The 23,822-nt window shown below is 44.2% G+C and overlaps 1 protein-coding gene across 3 annotated transcripts in view; it reads left to right on the top strand.

Moving 5' to 3' along the window:
- Positions 1-23,822, top strand: part of TNR (tenascin R) — a 395,170-nt gene that overhangs the window by 345,910 nt on the left and 25,438 nt on the right. For all 3 annotated transcript variants that reach the window (XM_082229016.1, XM_082229014.1, XM_082229015.1), the window contains 6 exons: positions 516-785; positions 4,614-4,799; positions 14,111-14,200; positions 16,330-16,593; positions 17,829-18,095; positions 22,213-22,332. In XM_082229016.1, the coding sequence (XP_082085142.1) occupies positions 516-785; positions 4,614-4,799; positions 14,111-14,200; positions 16,330-16,593; positions 17,829-18,095; positions 22,213-22,332 (1,197 nt within the window). The remainder of the gene's footprint in view (positions 1-515; positions 786-4,613; positions 4,800-14,110; positions 14,201-16,329; positions 16,594-17,828; positions 18,096-22,212; positions 22,333-23,822) is intronic.

The following is a 23,822-nucleotide window of genomic DNA, read 5'->3' as shown; positions in this document are numbered from 1 at the left end:
AAGTGCAAACCAGCAAATGCTTGGTGCAGCTTCAGTTTCCAACCCAAGTACTGTAGTCCTGCTGATGCGGGCAATTACCCCCATCTCCCCTCATGCCCAATTTGAGCTGATTTACTTTCCATTCATTGTTGGATGTGGGTGAGGAGGTGGAATTAATTGCACACATTATTGCACATGGTACAGATGGAAATGGCGGCTGAGTGCAGAAACTCCAGTTCAGGATTAAATGATCCTTAGGGGATCCTCATGGCATGCGCATGCCTTTGTAAGCAATTGAGTAACTCTGACCCATATGTCCACGCATATATTTTTCGTTCTTGTCCTTCCTAAAAGCAATGCTACCTGCTTACAGTTTCCACGCATATCCAAGAGGATGGATGGAGAAGCAGAAATCGCACACGTCCTTAGTATAGATTCTTAGGGCAAAAATCCATTAAAGTCTTTCTTCTCTGTCTATTCCTCTTGTATAATGTGTCTCTTTCTTCCATTTTTTTTAATGCACCAACTGTGTCTAGTAATTGACGGACCAACCCAGATATTGGTGAGAGATGTCTCAGACACAGTGGCGTTTGTTGAATGGACTCCACCCCGGGCTAAAGTTGACTACATTCTGCTGAAGTATGGCCTCGAGAATGGAGAAGGGGGAAAGACCACCTTCCGACTACAACCCCCCCTCAGCCAGTACTCCATGCAGGCCCTGCGCCCTGGCTCACGGTACGAAGTCTCCATCGCTGCCGTCCGTGGGACCAATGAGAGCGACGCCGCAGTCACCCTCTTCGTCACAGGTATGCCCAAGACAAACAAGCGTTAGCCGATTGCTATTCACCTGCAGCTAAAGATGCATTCGTATGTTATGTTCTCTACAACATGAAGATGCCCAACCTATAGAAGAGTCTGTAGTTTAGTGGCAGAGGATCTGTTTTGCATTCAGAAGCTTGTGGTTTCAGCCTCCAGCATCTGCACCTGACGGGGCTCTGCTATTAGCCGGGGGGGGGGGGGCGCATCTGTCTGAAATCCTAGAGAGCTTCTGCCAATGGGGCTAAATGGACCTGTGGTACAAAGGAGATTCATACGTCCTGGCAATGGCAGGCATGAGGTGTTGCAATACCATACGCATGCTTTCATTCTGCCTCACCCTGTTTTCAAAGAATCGCTCACTAGTCATTACTCCAACAACAGCATCAGTAATAAAATCTGTTTGCAATGTAAAAGGTCATCCATGCTGGGGAGACGCTGTTCTTGAGGTGACGCAGGCAGGGCAGACGCCGCTGGGCTAATGAAGTTTTCCATCCTCCTGCTTTAGGCAGCTTTAGATTGGGGGTGGGAAGGTGATACAGGCACTTGCAGAATGTAATGTGCATCTGCTGTCACTATGCAGGAATACTTAGGAAAAATTAAATAATTCAAAGCCTATAGAGAGTGAACTGCTTTAAATGACAGTTCTGTAAAAGAGGAGGAGCAAAGTAGATTTTGGAACTGTTTTATGGCTTTGATATTGCCCGTCATAAAGATGCAGTTATCCGTATGAAGAGGCCTTGCTGGCTGCACTTAAGAGTAAGGGGGATGTGCACTTAATTGATTCGCTGAGTCTTTCATTCTCTGATTTTTGTGTCATAATCAAAAAGGCAAATGAGGCAGTAAAACTGTGGTGTTATAAGTCTGTCACTCCTGTTTCAACACTACACAGGGTGTTCACAATCTGCCTTCAGTACCACCAGTTTGGCACCACACTTGTGGGAATGGCAGGGAAGGAGACCTCAAAGATGCACAAATGGAAGTGTAACAACTGAATCAGAAAAAAGCATTAACTTGGAAGGCATTGGACACAAACTCTGTGTTAGTCCCATTACTTTGAATGGGAAATAAGTGTATCTTACAGTACAATCTGTAGGGACGCAGGTGGTGCTGTGGGTGAAACCTCAGCGCCTAGGACTTGCCGATCGCATGGTCGGCGGTTCGAATCCCCGCGGCGGGGTGAGCTCCCGTCGTACGGTCTCAGCTCCTGCCCACCTAGCAGTTCGAAAGCACCCCCGGGTGCAAGTAGATAAATAGGTACCGCTTTATAACGTGAAGGTAAATGGCATTTCCGTGTGCTGCGCTGGTGCTGGCTCGCCAGAGCAGCTTCGTCACGCTGGCCACGTGACCCGGAAGTGTCTCTGGACAGTGCTGGCTCCCGGCCTCTTAAGCGAGATGAGCACGCAACCCCAGAGTCGGTCACAACTGGCCCGTACGGGCAGGGGTACCATGCTTGTCTATTTGGAAGTTCAGTCAGGTAAGTGAATATAAGAATACAGTGGTACCTCAGGTTAAGTACTTAATTTGTTCCCGAGGTCCGTTCTTAACCTGAAACTGTTCTTAACCTGAAGCACCACTTTAGCTAATGGGGCCTCCTGCTGCCGCTGTGCCACCGGAGCACAATTTCTGTTCTCATGCTGAAGCAAAGTTCTTAATCCGAGATACTATTTCTGGATTAGCAGAGTCTGTAACCTGAAGCGTATGTAACCTGAAGTGTATGTAACCTGAGGTACCACTGTATAGCTTTGGTTTGGATTAGTAATGGAGGCGAGAGTTCAGTTCACATTTAAAGACAAACCTACCTATTTGCACTTTGTGAAATATTACCATTGCCCAAAATTTGCACCTCTTTGAATTTTGCAGTGTACAAAAATGCAGCCGTGCAGTTAAAGTGTGCATGAAATGCATACATTAGTGAACATAACATACAAAAATCTATTATATCAGGGGAAATTGCTTTGCAAAAATGTGTATATTAGGAGAAAGTCATTAATATGCTGGTGAGTTTTTGAAGGCCTTTTTAAAGGAAAAGAAATTGCAAACTGGTGTTGACATGAGGAAAACTGAATTTAAGACTGCTAAAATTAGAAGCTGGGAGAACCCAAGAGCTTCCATTTTGCACATTTTGAATACCTCCTAGGACCTCTGGCAGAGCATTATTCCGTACACGAGCTTTGGTGCTGACTGAAAAAAGAAGGAACCAAATGAGTGGCCAGATGCCAAGGAAGAGCAGACTACCTGCACCTTTCCTTATTGTATACATGACAAGTTACACCTGCTGAAATCCATACCTGTACACAACTATGAAATGTGCAGCAGCCCTCTCCTCAATGGCACCTGGCCATGGAACGAAAGGGTGCACAGAAGAGAAACGTTGTAGCCAGATTAGGATAGGCAATTGACATTTCCTCTCCCCTAACTCTCCCCCTCAAAAAAGCCACACCAACGCATGCCCTGTACCTTCCCCACATCAGCTCCAGATGGTTGAGGAGGATGGACACAGAACAGTCTTGCAGGGGAAGGATGTGGGCGCACAACAGACATTGTTCCACTCACACAAAACACTACGTAATGCTATTTTGAATTTGCCAAGATTCCAGTTAGTGACCTCCAGTTAGTTCTGCAGTGAAAATGTACACAAACTGAAAAATCAGTGCAGCACTTGGAATTCAAAATATGAACTCTCTGGAAGGCTGGGGCTTGCTTACAGAGTGCATATTTCCATGTGAAATCTTTTGTCGCCTCAAACCCACAATTCATGTCTTGATTGGGAACATAGTTTAGTGCTTGCATCTCTGTTTTAAAAGATTCTTGGGTAACTAAGCTAGAAAAGACGTCTGAGGAACCCAGAAGGCCATTGCCAGTCACAGTGGACTGAACTGAGCTGGAGAAAACAAAGGGCTGACTCAACACAGGACAGCTTCATTCCTGTTCCTCTGGTGCCTTTAGGGGAGTGGCTGTGGCCCTGGTAAGATTAGCCCTGCAGAGTCCAGTGAAAGGCCCACCAGCATTCTGTTCTCACAGTGGCCAACTAGATACCAATGGAAAGCCAATAAGAAGGACTTGAGTAGACTGCTTTGCACGTAGACTGCTCAGGTTCCGTTCCTAAATTTAAAAGGATTTCAAACAGCAGGGCCATGAAATATTTCTTTCCTGAGGCTGCAGAGAACGACTTCCTAGTACAGTAAACAGGCGTGGCCTGGATTGAACTGCCTCAATATAAGACAACTTCATATGGAAGTTTATTGAAAAATATTGCTGAGAGTGCTGAGAGTTTTGAATCTGTTTCTTCAGATGTGTTTCAACTTTAAATCTGATCACTTGGCTTTCCCTCATTTGATTTCCTTTCAAAGTCATTAACCATCCAAATAGCTTATTAGTGAATAAGGCAGATTTGCTATCGTCTCAGACCTACACATTATATTTATATTATAAAGTAGATGTCTCACTGAACAATGTTCTCCAAATTATAATTAGATAAAGACCATGAAGTGCTTTGCATACTTTAATGCATTACATGAATGATAAGGGTTATCATTAGTATTAGTTAATGAGCAAGTTCCTTGGCTCTGTGCAAGAGTTATTGGCTCGAATTCTCAGAGTGGATTTATGCAGGAGAACAAGATAGCAGGAAATCAAAATAATTTCACTTGGATTGTGTTGGGAAAAAACCTCCTAGTTCTTGAGCAAGCTTTCTTAAATAAACAGCAAGGTTACATTTCTGAAAATGTCTTTCTTATGCGAAGGCTTACAGTTTAGGAGAGTACAAAGACTGTAGCTGTAGAAGCAAGAGTAAAGCAAGTCTTTTTCAAACGCAGAAATTGATGCTCCCAAGAACTTGCGTGTCCTCTCCCGGACATATGACAGCCTGGAACTTGAGTGGGACAACAGTGAGGCAGAGGTGGAGAATTTCAAGGTCATCTACAGCACTCTGGCCGGAGAGCAATACCATGAGCTTCTAGTGCCACGAAGTGCAAGTGCCACAACCAGGGCCACCCTCACAGGTAAGCTTCCTCATCAACGGCGTGGGTGGTGTTTATTTTTCCTCACGGAATTTACAAGCAGGGAAATGTTATAGTTGATTTTGAGTATGTCTGCATGATTGTTTTTAAAAGCACTATTTTTCTAAAATGTAAACATTTTGTGAGTGTTGTAATGAACATGCAAAGTGAGGTTAATTTTACTTTAGGTTTTTGTACAGTCAGTAAGTCAAACTGTTCTTTTAATGGATCCTGAGGCTGACCTTAAATGGCCATTGGTGGCTTTTGATGGTGAGTAGCTACTAATGATGGGACACACACACACACACACCACCTGCTGTGGGCAGAGACTGAAGGGAAACAGTTTGGCATTTTGGCATTTGGCCGCCAAAGGAAGCAGAAGTCCGAATTTTTGCAGCTGCCTGGCACGGAGTCAGCTGGGGAAAGGGGGCCTCCAAGGACATTCTGTTTTAAAGACTAGTACAGTGTCTCTCTGCTTGTCCACTCTCCCTTGCTTTCCTTGTATGCTTTAAAATAAATATCACAAAGCACCCCAAAGTATCCAGTACTCACAGACAAACTTCCTCTGAAAAGCCCTCCCCCTGAAACATTATATCTCTCTAGGAAGCAAAGAACATGAAACAATATTGAGTTTCAAGTGATGTTGGATCTCTTCCAAACTTCCAAGTAGTGATGATGATGCTATAGCCACTGGGTGATGAACTCACCTTTAGTGCTGGAATGTGTCCAGAGGAGGGCAACCAAAATGGTCAAAGGCCTGGAAACGATGCCTTATGAGGAACGGCTAAGGGAGCTGGGCATGTTTAGCCTGGAGAAGAGGAAGTTAAGGGGTGATATGATAGCCATGTTCAAATATATAAAAGGATGTCACATAGAGGAGGGAGAAAGGTTGTTTTCTGCTGCTCCAGAGAAGCGGACACGGAGCAATGGATCCAAACTACAAGAAAGAAGATTCCACCTAAACATTAGGAAGAACCTCCTGACAGTAAGAGCTGTTCAACAGTGGAATTTGCTGCCAAGGAGTGTGGTGGAGTCTCCTACTTTGGAGGTCTTTAAGCAGAAGCTTGACAACCATATGTCAGGAGTGCTCTGATGGTGTTTCCTGCTTGGCAGGGGGTTGGACTCGATGGCCCTTGTGGTCTCTTCCAACTCTATGATTCTATGATTCTATTCTATGATTCTATGCTATTCCACACATTACAGTCTCTCTGAACAGAGATTAGTAATTTAAATTCCCCCTGTCTCTGTACTTGGCCAAACTCCCTCCAAGTCCTTGTTCAGCATTGCTCCCAAGGGCCTCTGAGTTACTCCACCTTCTCCATGACTTTTCTACCATAATCCTCACCAGCGCATTTAAAACAATCACACTAAGTAGAAAAGTTTTAAACGTTGTGCAGTGTGCCACAAGCAGAAAAGAGATGCACAAGGCAGAAGGTGTTTACTGCAGGAAACAATTGTGCTATTAAGCCCTTAGTTGGCAAAGGCATCCACTAAGCAATCCTGTTAATTCTCAAATGGGGCTGACAGATTTCACCTGCAATCCTGTCACACTTCCTTGGGAATATAAGAACCATTGAACTCAGGGCTCTTGGGTCTTTAGCAGTGTTGTGTGGGAAGTCAGCTCTAGAATAAACCCAACTCTTCCCAGCAGTTTTGTAGGTGGAGATCAGTAGTGTGTTGGACAATCTGTCTTTCTTTTTCTCCCCTTTTTAAAAAAATTATGTTTATTGAGAATTTTAAAGTTACAAAGAAAAAAGAAAGAAAAGAGAAGGAGAAAAAGAGAGAAAGAAGTAGATAAACATAACAATTAAACAATACAGATCAATAAAAACCAAAGTCAAAAAAAATAACAAAACACACAATACATCTAAATCAAAAAACAAAAATAAACAAACAATTAAAAAACAAGTCTAATATTCCCAAATCCTTAACTTTCATTAACTTATTTCAACAACCTCCTCACACCTCCATTTTTTGTTTTCTAGTTGTTAATTATATCAGCAAATCCTTTCCATCTTTCACAATATTCTGTCATTTAAATTACCTTAATCTATTTTAACCTTATCTTACCCTAAAAAACCCTAAAACTTAAAACTTAAATCTTATATATACCAAATTATTTTAACCATAACATATTCTTACATAATTCTTTTTGACATTTCTGCTAAAGCCAAATAATTTCATCCCAACATTTTTCTAATACTCATTAATTTTACAATACTTTTCTAAATAAATTTTGAAACTTTCTTCCAATCTTCATCCATCGTCTCTTCTTCCTGGTCTCGGGTTTTGTCAGTCCTTTCTCATCCATCTAATCCATTAACCTGGTGCTCTTATGTCCGAGGCTCTTAAGTCTCTTCCATGTCCCTTCTGCAGATCTTCTTCTTGTTTATACCTGCCCTTTACTTTGTCTTTTGTTGATCTTTTTCGTATTTTCTTTCCTTTCTCATTGGGGGGTAGGTCTCGGGAGGACTCCAATCCAAAAGTATCTCCATCTCTCCTCAGCAGGTCAGCCCATTCCCCACAGTCCCATTCCCCACAGTCAACACTGTAATCCAGAAAGTATTTAAAAGCATGTTTCAAAGTCTTTCCAAAATTAAGAGCCCTCACAACTCCAGACCCCCCCTGGTCCACTCCAGATTCAAACTTCAAAAACAGCGGCTTATACTCCTGCAAGGCCTCGGATCTCTCCATTTGTGTTATTTGAGGTTCAACAGCAACCTCCTCCATTTTCTTCTGCACTTGCGCTTGCCCTATCAAAACACATTCCTGGGCTGGTTCCTGAATGGTTTCTATATGGGTATTCGCCGTTTGTCCAAAGTTTTTAACTGCAACAGTCATCAAATCCATCTTCTCATGCATCTGCTCCAGCAAAGCACTTGTCTTGCAAAAAGCAAGCACCAAGACTTCTTGTAAACACATTTCCCCCCCCCCCAAGGTTAGAGTCTAGTCTCACGATCCTAATCATACAGCTGTGAGGTCCCCAGATCAGCTCCAGCAACAAATTAACAAGCTAGAGGAGACAATTTCTATTTGTATCCATCTTTTAAAAGCAGGACCAACAAAGAAAAATTACTTTCACTTTTCAATTACTTTGTTTCTTTTGATTGCAAGAAGCAACATTGGAGTCAATTTGTTTCTCTCTTTTTTTACTATCTGTCAAAAGACGTTCCGTTCATAGTCGATGAATTTCCCCATAAATTTCTGTCTCTGACACCCCGTTCCCAGGTTTGAGACGGTGGAAAATTTATCTTTCTTTACTCTCTCTCCTGCAGGCTTAAACAGTCAAAAATCCCCCTCTTTTCTCCTGCTTCCAAGAGGGGTTTTGGTGGTGATGAATGAAGGAAATTTAGAACTTTATATACGACTTTCCAGACTATAGCTTACAAAGTTTTTGCTTCAATCTATTTACAAAAAACGGGAGGCGGACTTCCTGTTTAGAACCGTCCCGTTTCGGTGCCAAATTAAAATATTTCTTAATACTTAATCCAATTTTCCGTTCTACTCACGGGTACTTGTTTAGAGTCCAATTGTCCACAGGAAAAAGTCAGCGCTCCCCGGCAACGGCTGTGCGGCTTCACTCCGTAAAAGTAGCGGTTGATTCAAAACACCGCGCCACTCACCCCATGTCGCTTCGGACCCCTGAAAAAGGGTTTCCCTGCGAGTAGGGGAGGCGCTCCTGGTGTCAGCCGAATCCCACGTTCCCAGGCTTCCTCCGCCTGGGATTTTTAAAGGGTCTCCGCCTTCGCCGCGGCAGCAAGACCCAATTTTCACGGAGCGGGTTCCTCTCGGTCAGAGGAACTCCGCCATTGCCGATGGCGCTGTCTCAGAAGTCTGGACAATCTGTCTTTCAGGGAAATTCATATGCCATTATTGATCTTCTAAATAAGGAGCCCCTGATAAACTTCTGGAGGCTTGAACACCACTGCTTTGCTGCGGCACCTCTGCAAGAGATGGGGAGAGGAAAGATTCAGTGGTACTTCCTGAGGGCACCACTTCCTTCTGCCAAAGCACAGCTCTGTGCAGATGTCTCCAGCATCAGAGAAGATGAAAAGCAAGGAGGAAGCGTGGGGAAATTTTCCAGGCTCTTCTTAAACTCTTCTGAAAGCTGCTCTTAGCAGAGATTTCATGGCTGGGCTGGGCTGCTACAGAGGAGCATGAAACAGGTTTTCCTTAATTCCATCAGCAAGGACGTTCCACCCTAGAGGGGGGATTTATCTTTGGTGTTTGTTTTGTCTGCCTCATGAAATGCCGCGGCCTGTCTCTGCTGCCTGTCTTCATGCACAGATACAGCCTTTTGGCCAGGTCCCCAACCTTCCTGAGATGCCCTATATGATAAGATCGAGGGAATACTTATGAAGAGCTGCCTTCAGTACATATTCTGAGGAGCTTGGCATCCCTTCAAACTAACATCCATGACAGAGGTTTCTCACTACAGCAGAATCCTCTTATAGCCAGCTTTTCTGTGAACTCACAATACAGGTTTTTATTTATTTATTTGACATTCAGTTTTCAGCCAGATGCTTTTAGAAAGTAAATAAGCAGAGTATGAAGGCAATAGCTCTCCCCTGTTGTTTGTTCTGAGCATCCACCATTCATCTGGAGAGAGAAAATGGTGTGTTTTTCCTCCACTTGCATTGTGTTTCCTTTGCACTGGAATGGGGTAGGATAATATCATTACAGCATAATTCGTTACATGAAATTTCACCACAGCAGACAGCAAGAGAAAAAATGTAGTTTTTGTCAGAAGCCAAACTGCAACACAAAGGAAACAGTGCTACGTGCAGTGAAATGCAACAAAGATCATTTTCTTCCTATATCCTTAAGGCTGAGTACTGTCAACAGTTTTTCAGAGATTATTCCAAGATGCAAAAAGAAAAGAAAAAAGATAAAGCAAGCTGCTGGTGAAGCGCTAATCTGTTGGTGATCTACTGGTGGGCTGACCAGTGCCTGCTGATGTCAGTGGACCTTGATCTGATCTATCAGGGCTCTTATTGGAGCCAAAATACACATTACAGGAGACTTGGAGCTGCACAACTATTTTCTTTTTTTACAAAAATAGTTACTCCAGAGGGTGCCTTTTCCTCACACACCATAGTCCCAAAGGAAACTATTTCTACTAGGGCTGGGCGATACTTTGACATTCTCTGAAACCAGTATGGTGTTCACATCACGGTACCAGTTTCAGACTGTTTGAGCTGCCAATACATCGCGGCTCCCCAGCTGCTGCGATGTTATCAGCAGCTCAAATTGCCTTTGCCCAGGCAGGCAGGCTTCGTTTTTCCTCTTGGGGTGGTTGTTTGCTCCAGGAGGAAAGATGCAGCCCACCTGCTTGGGCAAAGGCAGGCAGGTGGCAACCGAGCACACAGAGCCCGAGAAGCATGATTTCAGGCTCTATGCAATTGTCTGCTTTTGACTTTGCTCAAGTCAGTGTGGTGTAGTGGTTGAGAGCGGTAGACTCGTAATCTGGGGAACCGGGTTCGTGTCCCCGCTCCTCCACATGCAGCTGCTGGGTGACCCTGGGCCAGTCACACTTCTCTGAAGTCTCTCAGCCTCACTCACCTCACTCAGCCTCACAGTGTTTGTTGTGGGGGAGGAAGGGAAAGGAGAATGTTTGCCGCTTTGAGACTCCTTCGGGTAGTGATAAAGCGAGATATCAAATCCAAACTCTTCTTCCCCTTCTTCTGCTTCTTCTTGGAAACATAGAATCATAGAATCATAGAGTTGGAAGAGACCACAAGGGCCATCGAGTCCAACCCCCTGCCAAGCAGGAAACACCATCAGAGCACTCCTGACATATGATTGTCAAGCCTCTGCTTAAAGATCTCCAAAGTAGGAGACTCCACCACACTCCTTGGCAGCAAATTCCACTCTCGAACAGCTCTTACTGTCAGGAAGTTCTTCCTAATGTTTAGGTGGAATCTTCTTTCTTGTAGTTTGGATCCATTGCTCCGTGTCCGCTTCTCTGGAGCAGCAGAAAACAACCTTTCTCCCTCCTCTATGGGACATCCTTTTATATATTTGAACATGGCTATCATATCACCCCTTATATATATATCACAATGTCTGGAAGGTATCTCAGCTGTTTCTTCTTCTTCTTCTTCTTCTTCTTCTTCTTCTTCTTCTTCTTCTTCTTCTTCTTCATCTTTCCTCCTGGAGCAACTGACCACCCTGGCAGGAAAGACGCAACCCACGTTCCCAGGCAAAGGCAGGCAGGTGCCTTTGAGGGAGCCCTGATGCCTCCTTGAACCTCTCAGCTCTCACCTCCCACCCCCTCATCTGAGCAAGCACAAGCCAGAGGGGCATCAGGGCTCACTCAGCTGTGGGTGGGAGGCTCCCCCGCCCCACTGAGCGGTTCAAGCAAGCCCCAAGGGTCCTCTGGCTCATGTGTGTAGGGCTGGGCAATGTATCGCAGCTGCTTCCTCCTCCCCTGAGGTGAGGAAGAAGAAACAGCCGAGATACCTTCCAGACATTGTGATATATCAGCATATCACGGTGTTTAGCTACTGATATATCACAGTGTTGAAAACCAGATATCGCCCAGCCCTAATCACTACCAACAACTTGAAGCAGCCATTTTCCTTAATATGTCAAATAGGAGCTTCAGTGGGAGCAATTTTCAATGGGACCACAGTGAGGAGAAAATCATTAGCTCTCTTCCCGACATACTGTGGTCCTGATGCTGATCAGGACATAATAACAACAACAACAACAACAACAACAACAACAACAACAACAACAACAATAATAATAATAATAATAATAATAATTATTATTATTTATTATTTATACCCCGCCCATCTGGCTGGGTTTCCCCAGCCACTCTGGGCAGCTTCCAAAAGAATATTAAAATACTGTGAGACATCAAACATTGATGCTGTCTGCTGCTGTCTGCCATGTAAAAAGCAAAAATCATGAAACTCCAAACGATGCATTTTATGTTTTGTGTAGTTTAACCCTTAAATGCTGGAGCTAAGAATGCCTGCTGAGCATTACATAACACAGGTTACTTAAGAGATCCCGAAGATGCCCTCTTTTTTATTCATAATTTTCAAATGCATTGGTGGGCCCCATGGATTCTAGTAGTAACAAAGACCATTGCACAAAACTGAAGTCAGCTCAGCCCTGCGCTGTGTTAGCCTGGGCACTCTCAATTATGGGTTTGTACAGAACAAACCATTGAGTCGCCCCACAGTGCTGCGATCTTCAAATGGGTGCAAATGAGTGGAGCTCAAGGAGACAAGGCTGGGTAACAGGCTGGCCCCAGTGACAAGGAACTATTTGTTTCCTGGTTTACATTTTGTCTGCACTCGTGGAGAGGAATTGTGTGCCATCTTACATCTTTTGTACCTCTGAGAAATTGCCAATATCCATTCAGTGAAGAAAGAAATAAACCCAAAGGGTGCCGACAAAGAGCCACTGGCATCTGCTTTGATCCAATAATGATAATAGATGATAGATTGCCTGGAAATTAACTAAATTGCTGTCTCCCCTGATGAGCCAGAAACCACAGGGCAGGCCTCCTGCCGGCAGCTGGATACTTATATTTCCACGGCACGCAGGGGGAAGCTGGGCTCTTTCATAAATTATTGAGTGTTTCATTTATGCCTCATAAATAAGAAACTCAAATGAAAATGTTAGATGTCAAATCAGTTTGGTAACAAATAAAGCTATCTTGGATCCTCTCTCGTCTGAAATTTAGCTTTGCAGAAAGCAACTGAAGTATGTCTCATTAATGGTCAAGAGGTGACTGTTCTTTTCTCTAAAATTAATTCTGATTTCTCAGCCTAAAATTGGGGGGGGGGGTTTCCTATGCAACAAATCAACAACTCCCTGTTTTTAATTACCTGGACAGAGCATTGGCTCAGAGGCACCTAGCTCCTTAATTTTAAGTATATGGTTGCCTCCTGTTCCTGTATGTTGCACCATACCTAGTTTGGTAGATCTCAGTGTTCTAGTAGGCCAGTCTACCCACCTCTACTTGAAGCCACCTTCTTATAGTAAGCGTACAAAGCGCTGTCAACCTTATCTCATGGCAAGGTGGAAGAGGGATTCTTTCCATCCATGCCCCACAAACCCTTTCATAGCATCTGTGCCAGAAAAGAAGAGTCATATTGAATCCAATGGCCAAGGTGCTTACCACTTACAGTGGTACCTCGGGTTACAAACACCTTGGGTTACAAACACTTGGGTTGCAGACTCAGCTAACCCAGAAATAGTACCTCGGGTTAAGAACTTTGCCCCAGGATGAGAACAGAAATCATGCCGCAGCGGGAGGCCCCATTAGCTAAAGTGGTACCTCAGGTTAAGAACAGTTTCAGGTTAAGAACTGACCTCTGGAATGAATTAAGTTCGTAACCAGAGGTACCACAGTACTTCCACATCACATAATGCATGAAGTGGCTATTTTACTTTGCAGTGGAGATGAAAGGAGGTTGCACATCTACATATTTGCACTCAGCCTACTTTTGTCTTTGACAACAAACTAGAGTTAAGCAACTACAAAACAAAGTCTATGTTTTCAAAGATGGAGGCCTAGATCAACTGAACAATCCTCAGGAACAAATTGAAAACTAACCTTTCCTGTTGGAAATGTTTCTAGATTTCTAAACTAAATCGAAAGTATTATGGTATTTGTTTCTGAGATGACATTCAATTTCTTCTCTTCTCCCCCAAGTCTCGGGTCGTATCAGACAATAACACAAACTAATGCCCCATACTTTGTCCTTTTATTATCAGTGATTTAGCAGAAAATGTTAGCACAATTGTTCATTTATGTTTTTAGTGACTTACCCAGTTACCATGGCAAAATTACAGCAGTGAAGCCAGACTAGGGAATGGGGGGGGGGGGGTGCGATTCAATAATAGGCACTTTGTGAAGAAAAACCATGAACTGAACGCAGCCATCCTTCAAAAGCCAAATTTGATTGAATTTTGCAATGCAATTTTCCAGCCAAGTAATGAGGACAAAAATGCATATACTGGGGTAAAGTATGTACAGAGATGCATATATTGATAAAAATAACATACAAAAATGTGTTGCATTAGGGGGAATTGCTTTGCAAAAATGTGCACATTATGCAAAATTGCATGAAAACATTTGCACTACAATGCTGGTGAAACTTCAGGAGAACTTTTTTAAAAAAATGCAAACTGATATGGAAATGTGGAGAACTGAACTTAAGAAGGAGAAAACAAGAAAGAAAATTGTCAGAGTCACCCATCCATAAGTCAGACAAGAAGATACCACTATGTGGGGGGAAATAGTTACAATTCATTGCTTAATCTGTGCATTCTTGTGTGTCCACATGCAGATTTGGTGCCAGGAACAGAATATGGAGTTGGAATTTCAGCTGTAATGGATGGCAAGCAAAGTGTTCCAGCTACCATGAATGCAAGGACTGGTGAGTGACACACGGATTTGTTTTAAATTAAAAAATCACTACGGAGCCAAACTAGTGGGTTCCGCCCATCTCTTGAATCCTCAGCCATACTTAGGGGCTCCAGAACATGGTTAAGTGACCCTCAGTTAGTTCATTCTGCAGTACTTGGCCAGTTCGAATTCATGCAGTAATTTCACCAAGCAGATTATCAGGGTGTGGAGGAGGTCTAAAAGAAGGAGCTGGTTGTACTGAGACATGTCACTCTGCCACGCACTATGGTAACCTCCACATCCCTGGCGGTCACCTTTTGTTCAAATTTGGGAGGTCCCGCCCAGGATTCAGGTGAAATGCCTTTGCAAGCCTCAGTTGGTTACTTCTGCTCCAGGGATCCGGTTGGCAAATGATTTCTAGCAGGAGTCCTATTCTGAATTGAGCAATGATTTGAGTGTTTGCAACCCTGGCTGTGCATGCAGAGTCACAAGCAAAGTGCTCTTTTACCCTTCCTCTCCCTGTCGGAAGCTCTATCAATGTTCTCTTCTTTTGCCCCCCATTTGTTTGTTCCTGTGAGAGAATAGAGGCAAACAAGAATTAGCAGCTGAAGCCAAAATCTCTGTTCTTCTTCACACTGATGAGGGAGCTCTTATTGAGAACGCTTTTCCTTGTGTCTTGGAGTGAGCAGCCAAGGGACCTAAACGGGGGAGGGAGAGAATATGGTACAAAAGATTATCCCAACATCGAGAGAGAGAGAGAGAGAGAGAGAGAGAGAGAGAGAGAGAGACTGTCAATTTTTATAGACACATAAGTAAGCTGGCATTTTGCACAAGGGGAAGTATTTACAGCCAGCATTTCAATGCAAATGCAAACAGCTTTTGCCTTTATGTGATATTTGTACAGCGATTACAACTGCAAATATCAAAGGCAGCCTTAGAATTTCTAGGGTGTTGATTCATAGATCACATTGCTCCATCAACACTACCAAAATCCATTTCTTCATCATAATAACTTTCAGTGACCACTCTGATTGTGTGCTGGCACCGCGAAGGATTCTGGATCTGTATTTTTAGGGTGGTGCTGTGGTCTAAACCACAGAGTCTAGGGCTTGCCGATCAGAAGGTTGGCGGTTCAAATCCCCACGATGGGGTGAGCTCCCGTTGCTCGGTCCCTGCTCCTGCCAACCTAGCAGTTCAAAAGCACGTCAAAGTGCAAGTAGATAAATAGGTACCGCTTCAGCGGGAAGGTAAACGGCGTTTCCATGTGCTGCTCTGGTTTCTACAGAAGCGGCTTAGTCCTGCTGGCCACATGACCCGGAAGCTGTATGCCGGCTTCCTCAGCCAGTAAAGCGAGATGAGCGCCGCAACCCCAGAGTCGTCTGCGACTGGACCTAATGGTCAGGGATCCCTTTACTTTTGTGAGCCCAGCTCAGTTCTATACTGCAGTTCCACACCATAGTCAAGGGAGAAGAGAGATTGCTAAAGGAGGCAATAGAGTCTAGTTCACACACACACACACACACACACACACACACACACACACACAGAAGCCTCATGCTTGCACAGGGCTATGTGATGACCCACTGAGGCAGGAACCACTGGCTTCAAGGCCAATGAAGTTTTCATCTACTTACATCATTGCACATAGAGAGGTTCAAACTAGCCAAGCCATGGCATCTCTATCAAATTCAACTGAAACTCAGTAGCACTGGCAAGGCAAACCCCCCCCCCCCTTCGCCACTATGATTAGATGCCTCTGGCCTGTCCTAGGCCCAGGAAGAATTTTTGGGACACTGTTAAGAGACAATGAATTGTCACTTATTTATTTCATTCTTATTCACTACTGGGGGACAGAAGTGCTATTGGTGTGAAAATATTCTGAACCACCTTTGTTGCGGAGGAAGCCCTGTTGTATTTGTGAAACCCCTTGTCCTGCCTGCCCACAGACTGTCTCACCAGAGTGGTGCATGCTCTAGTTATCTCCCACTTGGACTACTGAAATGCTCTCTACATGGGACTACCTTTGAAGGTGACTCAGAAACAACAACTAATCCAAAATGCATTAGCTAAACTGGTGCTTGGGAGTGTAAAAATCTAAACTCAGACCTGTGCATTCCAAGCTGTTAATAGGCTACCTTTTTAAATCTCCTCCTGCTGCAGAGCTCGACAGCCCTCACGACCTCATAGTGACAGCTTCCACAGAGTCATCCATCTCTGTGTCCTGGACCAAAGCCAAGGGTCCCATTGATCACTACCGGGTCATCTTCATCCCCGCTTCAGGAATGGCATCTGAGGTTACCGTTGCCAAAGACAAGTCTGAGCTCACACTATCAGACTTGGAACCTGGAACTGAATACACAATCTCTGTCATTGCTGAAAGAGGCCGTCAGCAGAGCTTGGAGAGCACAGTGGATGCCTTCACAGGTACTGAGAGTCACCTGAGGTTTTCTGAGGGTCTGTTACGACTGTCTGCTGGTTGACTACTGCTAGATACACCACTGACGAGCCCTCTATTTTACTAATTGCAGCCCCACTTAGCTGCTTTGAAGGTTGGTGATGTGGTGCTCTGTGAGAGAGTGTCTAAGCCATGGTGTTGGTGGGGAGAGAGGTTCAGCATGTCTTCTTCTGCTATAATAGCAGGAGGGGGTTTGAGGTGGGGAGGAAAGTGTTAAACTTCTCCCAGAGTGCCGGTTCCCTGATTTTCAAAATAACTGTGTGGCACTGCTAATTAATAAAATAAAACAGATGTCTCGTGGCACATCTAGCTTGAGCCTAATGTGATGGGTATATCATTTCCAAAATGCTAAGTGCAGAAGTAGCCCAGGTAACGGACATGCATGTTTGCAAGAGCCTTCGCACGCCCTCTTTCTGTTGCCCCATTTTTCCTGTTCCCCCTTCCTCAGATTTACACCCTACCTTGACCTCACCTTTTGGGGCAGCGGTCAAATGCAGAACATTTAAACTGCACCCAGTGATTAATTCCTAAAGGGGGGAAGCCTAAAACTCAAGACAGCTCAGAAAATGCATTTCTAGAATGGATAATCTTTACCCTCATTACAGAAGACTGGGACTGTGTATTTTATTGAATCAATGGAGACTTGAGTCCTTTTTTTCCTGCATGGTCTAGATCCACTGCAATTTTTTTGCCCATGAAAAGTGCTTCTGAGAGACTGGTTTCATTCTGAAAATAAAAGCTGATCACAGATGGATTCTGCAATACTCTGCAGTGTGTCCATTTAAAAACAAATGTACAGCGGTCCCAGCTATTGGGCGGGGGGTATCCACACCCGCCCAATGGCATTGTGGGTGGGCATATACCAAGATTGCAACCATTGCTTTCCTCTCCATTCACCTGGGGTATGTGCAGGGAGGGGAAGGCATGGATAACCTAATCAAGGGGAGAGTTTTCAAATGTGCATCATGTAGCCACACCCATTCTTGTGAATGACAGGATATAGAATCAATCTAGTTTGGAAGCAGCATCTATTCTGGATTGACAAGCACTATGTTTTTCTGCTACAAATGGCTTAGTGTGTATACAGCCTTACCCTTTGGTCCTTTTGTACATGCTCAGATGTACTCATCTTTTTCATCATTTTGCATGTTTCCTGGCTAAATAAGACCCAGGCTGCCATTTTCTTCTGCATTCTTGTTTTCAGGGTTCCGGCCAATCACACAGCTTCACTTTTCTCATGTGACTTCCTCCAGTGTGAACATCACTTGGAGTGACCCCTCTCCTCCAGCAGATAGGCTGATACTGAACTACAGCCCCAAGGACAAAGAGGAAACCAAGCAAGTGATGCTAGACCCGACCAAGAGACATGCTGCCTTGTTTGGCCTGCAGCCGTCCACAGAGTATGTTGTGTCCTTGGTGGCTGTGCATGGCCTTGTTAGCTCTGAGCCCATCATGGGCTCCATCAAAACAGGTAACAGTAGCAGTGCTCTCTCCATTGCAGTTTAATATCTGTGTCTTGTCCACTTCCGAGGAAGATCCTTTGTGCTTGAATGGGTTGCAAAATTAAAAACAGAAAACAGAGTGGAGCCAACCATCAAAGTCAGAGCTGAGTCTTAGAATTCACATTTAACTCAAGCCAAAATGACACACGTCCCAACTATCGCTATGAATCAGTGACAGTTCCAGTTTCCTTCATCCTCTTCATTGTAAATCACTCTACCTACTGTATTTGTCCCCCATCTTGCCTTAGGCCAAGGTTTTGTGAATGTGTCTTTAAAAAAATGTTCAAATGATTGCTAGGGTTGCCATTCATAAGGTTTCAGCTTTCCTCCTCAACAATCTCTGAGCATCAGTGTGAATACAGCCCGTCTTAATGCACACACATGAATCTTATGGTAGCATGCCCACCATTTTGAATATCCCTGTCTGGAAAAGGCAGCATGCATGGTCGGTCCCCACCCTGCTCTCCTCTGTTGGCCAAACCAGAAATGGAATGGGTTTGGTGAGTTGCAATGGGGCGTGGGGTGAATAAAGGAAGCAGAGAAGAGACCCAGGGAACCAGAGAACAGGGAAACGAAAAGGATGGAGAAGATGGTTTGCCCCAGAAAAGGCAAACACTGGGAGGTTTGCCTCAGAAAAAGGCTGGTTACAGTGGGATGTACTAAAGGTAAAGGTACCCCTGCCCAAAGGCCAGTTGTGTCCGACTCTAGGATTGTGCGCTCATCTCACTCTAGAGGCCGGGAGCCGGCGCCATCCGAGGACACTTCCGGGTCACGTGGCCAGTGTGACAAAGCTGCTCTGGCGAGCCAGCGCAGCACACGGAACGCCGTTTACCTTCCCGCTATAAAGCGGTACCTATTTATCTACTTGCACTTAAGGGTGCTTTTGAACTGCTAGGTGGGCAGGAGCTGGGACCGAACGACGGGAGCTCACCCTGCCGCGGGGATTCGAACCGCCAACCATACGATCGGCAAGGAACGGCTAAGGGAGCTGGGCATGTTTAGCCCGGAGAAGAGGAGGTTAAGGGGTGATATGATAGCCATGTTCAAATATATAAAAGGATGTCACATAGAGGAGGGAGAAAGGTTGTTTTCTGCTGCTCCAGAGAAGCGGACACGGAGCAATGGATCCAAACTACAAGAAAGAAGATTCCATCTAAACATTAGGAAGAACTTCCTGACAGTAAGAGCTGTTTGACAGTGGAATTTGCTGCCAAGGAGTGTGGTGGAGTCTCCTGCTTTGGAGGTCTTTAAGCAGAGGCTTGACAACCATATGTCAGGAGTGCTCTGATGGTGTTTCCTGCTTGGCAGGGGGTTGGACTCGATGGCCCTTGTGGTCTCTTCCAACTCTATGATTCTATGATTCTAAGTCCTAGGTACTGCGGTTTTACCCACAGCGCCACCCGCGTCCCTATTGTACTAAGTTAATTAAATAATCCATGGTTCCTGTAAGCCCAAAGCACCAAACACACAGGAGGCCACCAGAGTAACCTCTGCACAGGCCAGGGTCTTCCTTCTGTTCAAGAGATATTCCCGGAATAGTGACATATGCAGAAATGCAATGGTGTAGGCTCGTGTGAGGGAAGTGACTCTTACTCCAGTGATTTCACAAGAGTCCTAGGGAAGGGAAGGAATTAATTTTAACTCAGAAAAATAGTGCACCTCAGCTCTTAGAAGTATAGGAAACACTGAGCTAGAGAGCAGGTGAGACCTGGGTCTAATACTCACTGCCATCTCTGGCCTGGCTGTGGCCATGTCTGCTAACCTAGAAGAACTCAGCTCGGAAGAGGATTACAGACCTCCAGTTCCAGCCTAGGCACATCAAACACTCCTACTGCTTTTGCCACAAGTAGTGTCTTGCTTCACTTTGGCCGCACAGGGGACAAAAAGGGCTCTTAGCTTCACTTCTCCCTCTTCCAATGCAAGCAGATGATGCCTATGCCCACATAACTGTCAAACGCTACAGCAGATCCCAAAATCTCCTTTCCCCCCCCTCCCCATGCCTGCTAATTTACCCTGGGTTGCTGTAACAGTAATCTTCACATTCATCCTCCTGTAGTCTCAGAGCTGGGTTTTGAGACTACAATTGATTCCAAAGGCAATGCAAAGGAATTATACATGTATGCTCAGTTAACCTCAAAATCCCCCCAGCAGCCAAGAAACCAGATTTACTCACTGCATGTTCATTCTGAAATCCCCTTCGAAAAGCTGTACACATTGTTACAGCTGAAGTGTATGTGGAAGAACCTGCCTCTAGGTTGTCCCACTTCAGAGAACATAGGGGGTTCACACTACTGTATCCCCCTCACGCACAGCAACACCTGAGAGGTGTTGGCTCTTGAACGGTGCAGGAAGACTGGTGTAGCAATCTTGTACTTGGTAGAGTTGAAGGCAGAAGCAGGCAGCTGTGGCTGTAACGCCAAAGAATCTTACGCTCCCACAACCAGAATATTAAGTGATGGAGAACTGAAGATTTCATGAATTTGTTGTGGGCTCTTTCGCTGTTTTTCTGGGTCTTGATTATTTGTTCATTTATTTACATAATTGATATCCTGCACAAGCAATAAAATTGAAGAAGCAAAAAAGTACATTATTATTATTATTATTATTATTATTATTATTATTATTATTAACAACACAGACAGCAAATTAAAACAAACAAAAGCAGCAGCAACCTGTTGGGTTTTGTGTTTTTTTTTGTAAACCACTTAAGAGGTTTTATTACAATCAAAAGGTCTATAATTTTTATTAAATAAATTAAATAAAGACAGTAAAATAAAACTGCATTAAAATGCTTTTGTTTGCAGTTCCGAAAATCGTGAGAAAACACAAACGTTTTCTGGCACCTAAATGGTACTGATGATGTCTCCAGGCAGGCCTCCATGGAGAGGGCATTCTAAAGAGGATGCAAGTGGTGAACCACTGTCTCTCTCAGATGTCCCTTAGATCCATTGCTGAATATTTCTCCTAATCAGCATTCCCAGGGGCATCAAGATCAGCTCCTTAAATGAGGAATGAAATGTATAATCGTGTTAACTACCTTGCCAATTACTATGACAAATGAGCCATTGCTATAAGGCCTCTGCCAATACACACACAATTATGCTTTGGTGCACATGTTAAGGTCTTCTCCTTAGCAGTGACAGCTACGGGATTAGCTTTTTTTTTAAAAAAAGTGAGACTTTTAGAGAATAAGCTATCACTGTCGGAAAGTGACATTGAGCAGTGGTGCTCTGTCTGCCTCCCCCCCCCCCCTCTTTTGAGACTTTGGTACATCAAAAGGTGTCTCCTCCAACACCATAACCTTACCATCAAATATGGTCTTTTTCTGGCTATGTATTTCTGTGCTCAATCAAACACCTACAAAGATGACCTCTGGCCAAAACTATATATCATATAAAACATGGCTTTACTGACAAAAATAGCAGCCCCCAATCAAACTGTGACTCCCTGTTTCAGAAGGTTGTGCAGGACAAGATACAGTAGAATAAATTAATTTTGCGAACAGCGAGAAAATTATATTTTTCTGTCAAGTGTAGTATTATGTTGAATGGCAATTGTTAAGTGTGTGAATTAGACAATAAGTAACTGTGCTATTGGGGGACGCGGGTGGCGCTGTGGGCTAAAGCCTCAGCGCCTAGGGCTTGCCGATCGAAAGGTCGGCGGTTCGAATCCCCGCGGCGGGGTGCGCTCCCGCTGCTCGGTCCCAGCGCCTGCCCACCTAGCAGTTCGAAAGCACCCCCGGGGGCAAGTAGATAAATAGGTACCGCTTACCAGCGGGAAGGTAAACGGCGTTCCGTGTGCGGCTCTGGCTCGCCAGAGCAGCGTTGTCACGCTGGCCACGTGACCCGGAAGTGTCCCCGGACAGCGCTGGCCCCCGGCCAATAGATGTGAGATGGGCGCACAAACCCCAGAGTCTGTCAAGACTGGCCCGTTCGGGCAGGGGTACCTTTACCTTTACCTTTACCTTAACTGTGCTATTAAGAAGAGTCACCACTGTTATCGGCATGAAGTGATGCATTTCCGGTTGGGAATTGTGCAATGTGCAAACGTTTACCAGCTTTTATTTCTTTACTTTGCTTTGTTAAGGGATTGATCCACCAAGGAACCTGACCATTGACAATGTGACTACAGATTCTGTGACGGTCCACTGGGCTCCTCCTATTGCATCTTTTGACCACTATAGGATAGCCTACAAATCTGCCCAAGGTAACACTCCCAGGGGTCTGTGGAAACAGCTCACCTGGGTGTTTTAGGGTGCCTGCTTTCTTACAAGGTCTTATGTGTTCATTTGCCTGCTCCCATCTTGTTTCATCTACTCCCAGTTAGGAGGTCCTTGAGAAGGCGTGTGTGAGGAGGGTGTAACCTTTGGCTGACCCCCTCCCACAACTACAGAACTGTCCCATAAACCCATTGCTCTCTGGAAAGCTTAGCATGTGTGTGTTTCCTTTGAAGCTAACAGTACAATCCTGTGTCCGTTTACTCAGAAGTAAGACCCTGTATGTTTGATAGGGCTGACTTCCAGGTAAGTGTGCATACGGTTGCAGCCTGAAAAACTTCTTCAGCTGGGTTCCACAAGATTAAAGAGTCCAGGCTTTCAGAATTCATCACTTCAAAGACAGAGATAGGTCATTAAAATAAAAGAAAGCTAAAGGTTTTAGTGAGGAACATTCATTTCCATTTGACAAGCACCTCAAACAAGTGACTTCCAAACCAAAGGACTTTTGGTAATTACTTTGAAATACACATTTTCTAGAAATAATACACTGTGTATTTGATACTATTAGACTGCGCTTTTTGGATCCAAAAGGTGCTTTGTGCATTGCATGGTGTAAACATATATCAGATGATCTGTGTACAGTATGTGTAACTTCTACATGTTTGCTGACACCTACAGTATGTCTCCCTCAGCAAGGGGAGTGTTGTGGAAGTTCCTGTATTTTTCAAGGAAAGCTGTGCATTTGCAAAAGAGAATGAACTCAGTGGGGTGTGGGACTCCTTCCGTAATTTAAATATTCTCATCCTCAAAAACCAGAGTAGACAGTTTTCTAGAGCAAGGGATTTATTACTGCTGTGCCGCACACTCAAGTCACAAGTCTGTTTGAGGTGTTGAAGGAATGGAATGCAAAGCAGAAATAAAGGTGAGCTGCTTTTCCCGCCCCCTTCATTAGGTTGCCCAAATATTTTAGAACAGAAAATTACAGGTTATAATATTTCAAAGACCCCCCTAAGGGTCTGTGTATGTTAAACTCAGAAGCAGCGCTTATTGATATGCAATTAGTTGCAAGTTTGTTAATGGGGGTAAGGTTATGCTTCCTCAATTTTGCAAAGAGAAAAGAACTCCATCTTTCGAAGAATGGTTACAGAAAATATGGGAAATTGCCTCAATGAACAAATTAACTTATTGGAGACAAACTTTAAACAACCAACAAGACGACAGTATTATACAGAGATGGGCCATAAATTACAGAGTCCCTTTCAACTCTGTAATTTTATGGTTCTGTGATACTAATATAATGCCATGTGATTATTTTTCACCCATATGACGCTGTTCTCAGCTTTGATAGATGTATATATTTTTCTAGTGTGTATATATCTCACACATTAAATATTATTTACTATCTTTAATTTTCTTTACTATAAGATTCTTAAATTAATCACTTAGAAATTTAGTACACTATTTGCACCTTTTTTAATGG

Source organism: Podarcis vaucheri, assembly GCF_965113315.1.
Source record: "Podarcis vaucheri genome assembly, chromosome: 6".
Lineage (NCBI taxonomy): Eukaryota > Metazoa > Chordata > Lepidosauria > Squamata > Lacertidae > Podarcis > Podarcis vaucheri.
Note: the sequence above shows the minus strand (reverse complement) of the source record. Positions and strands in the feature narration are given on the sequence as shown.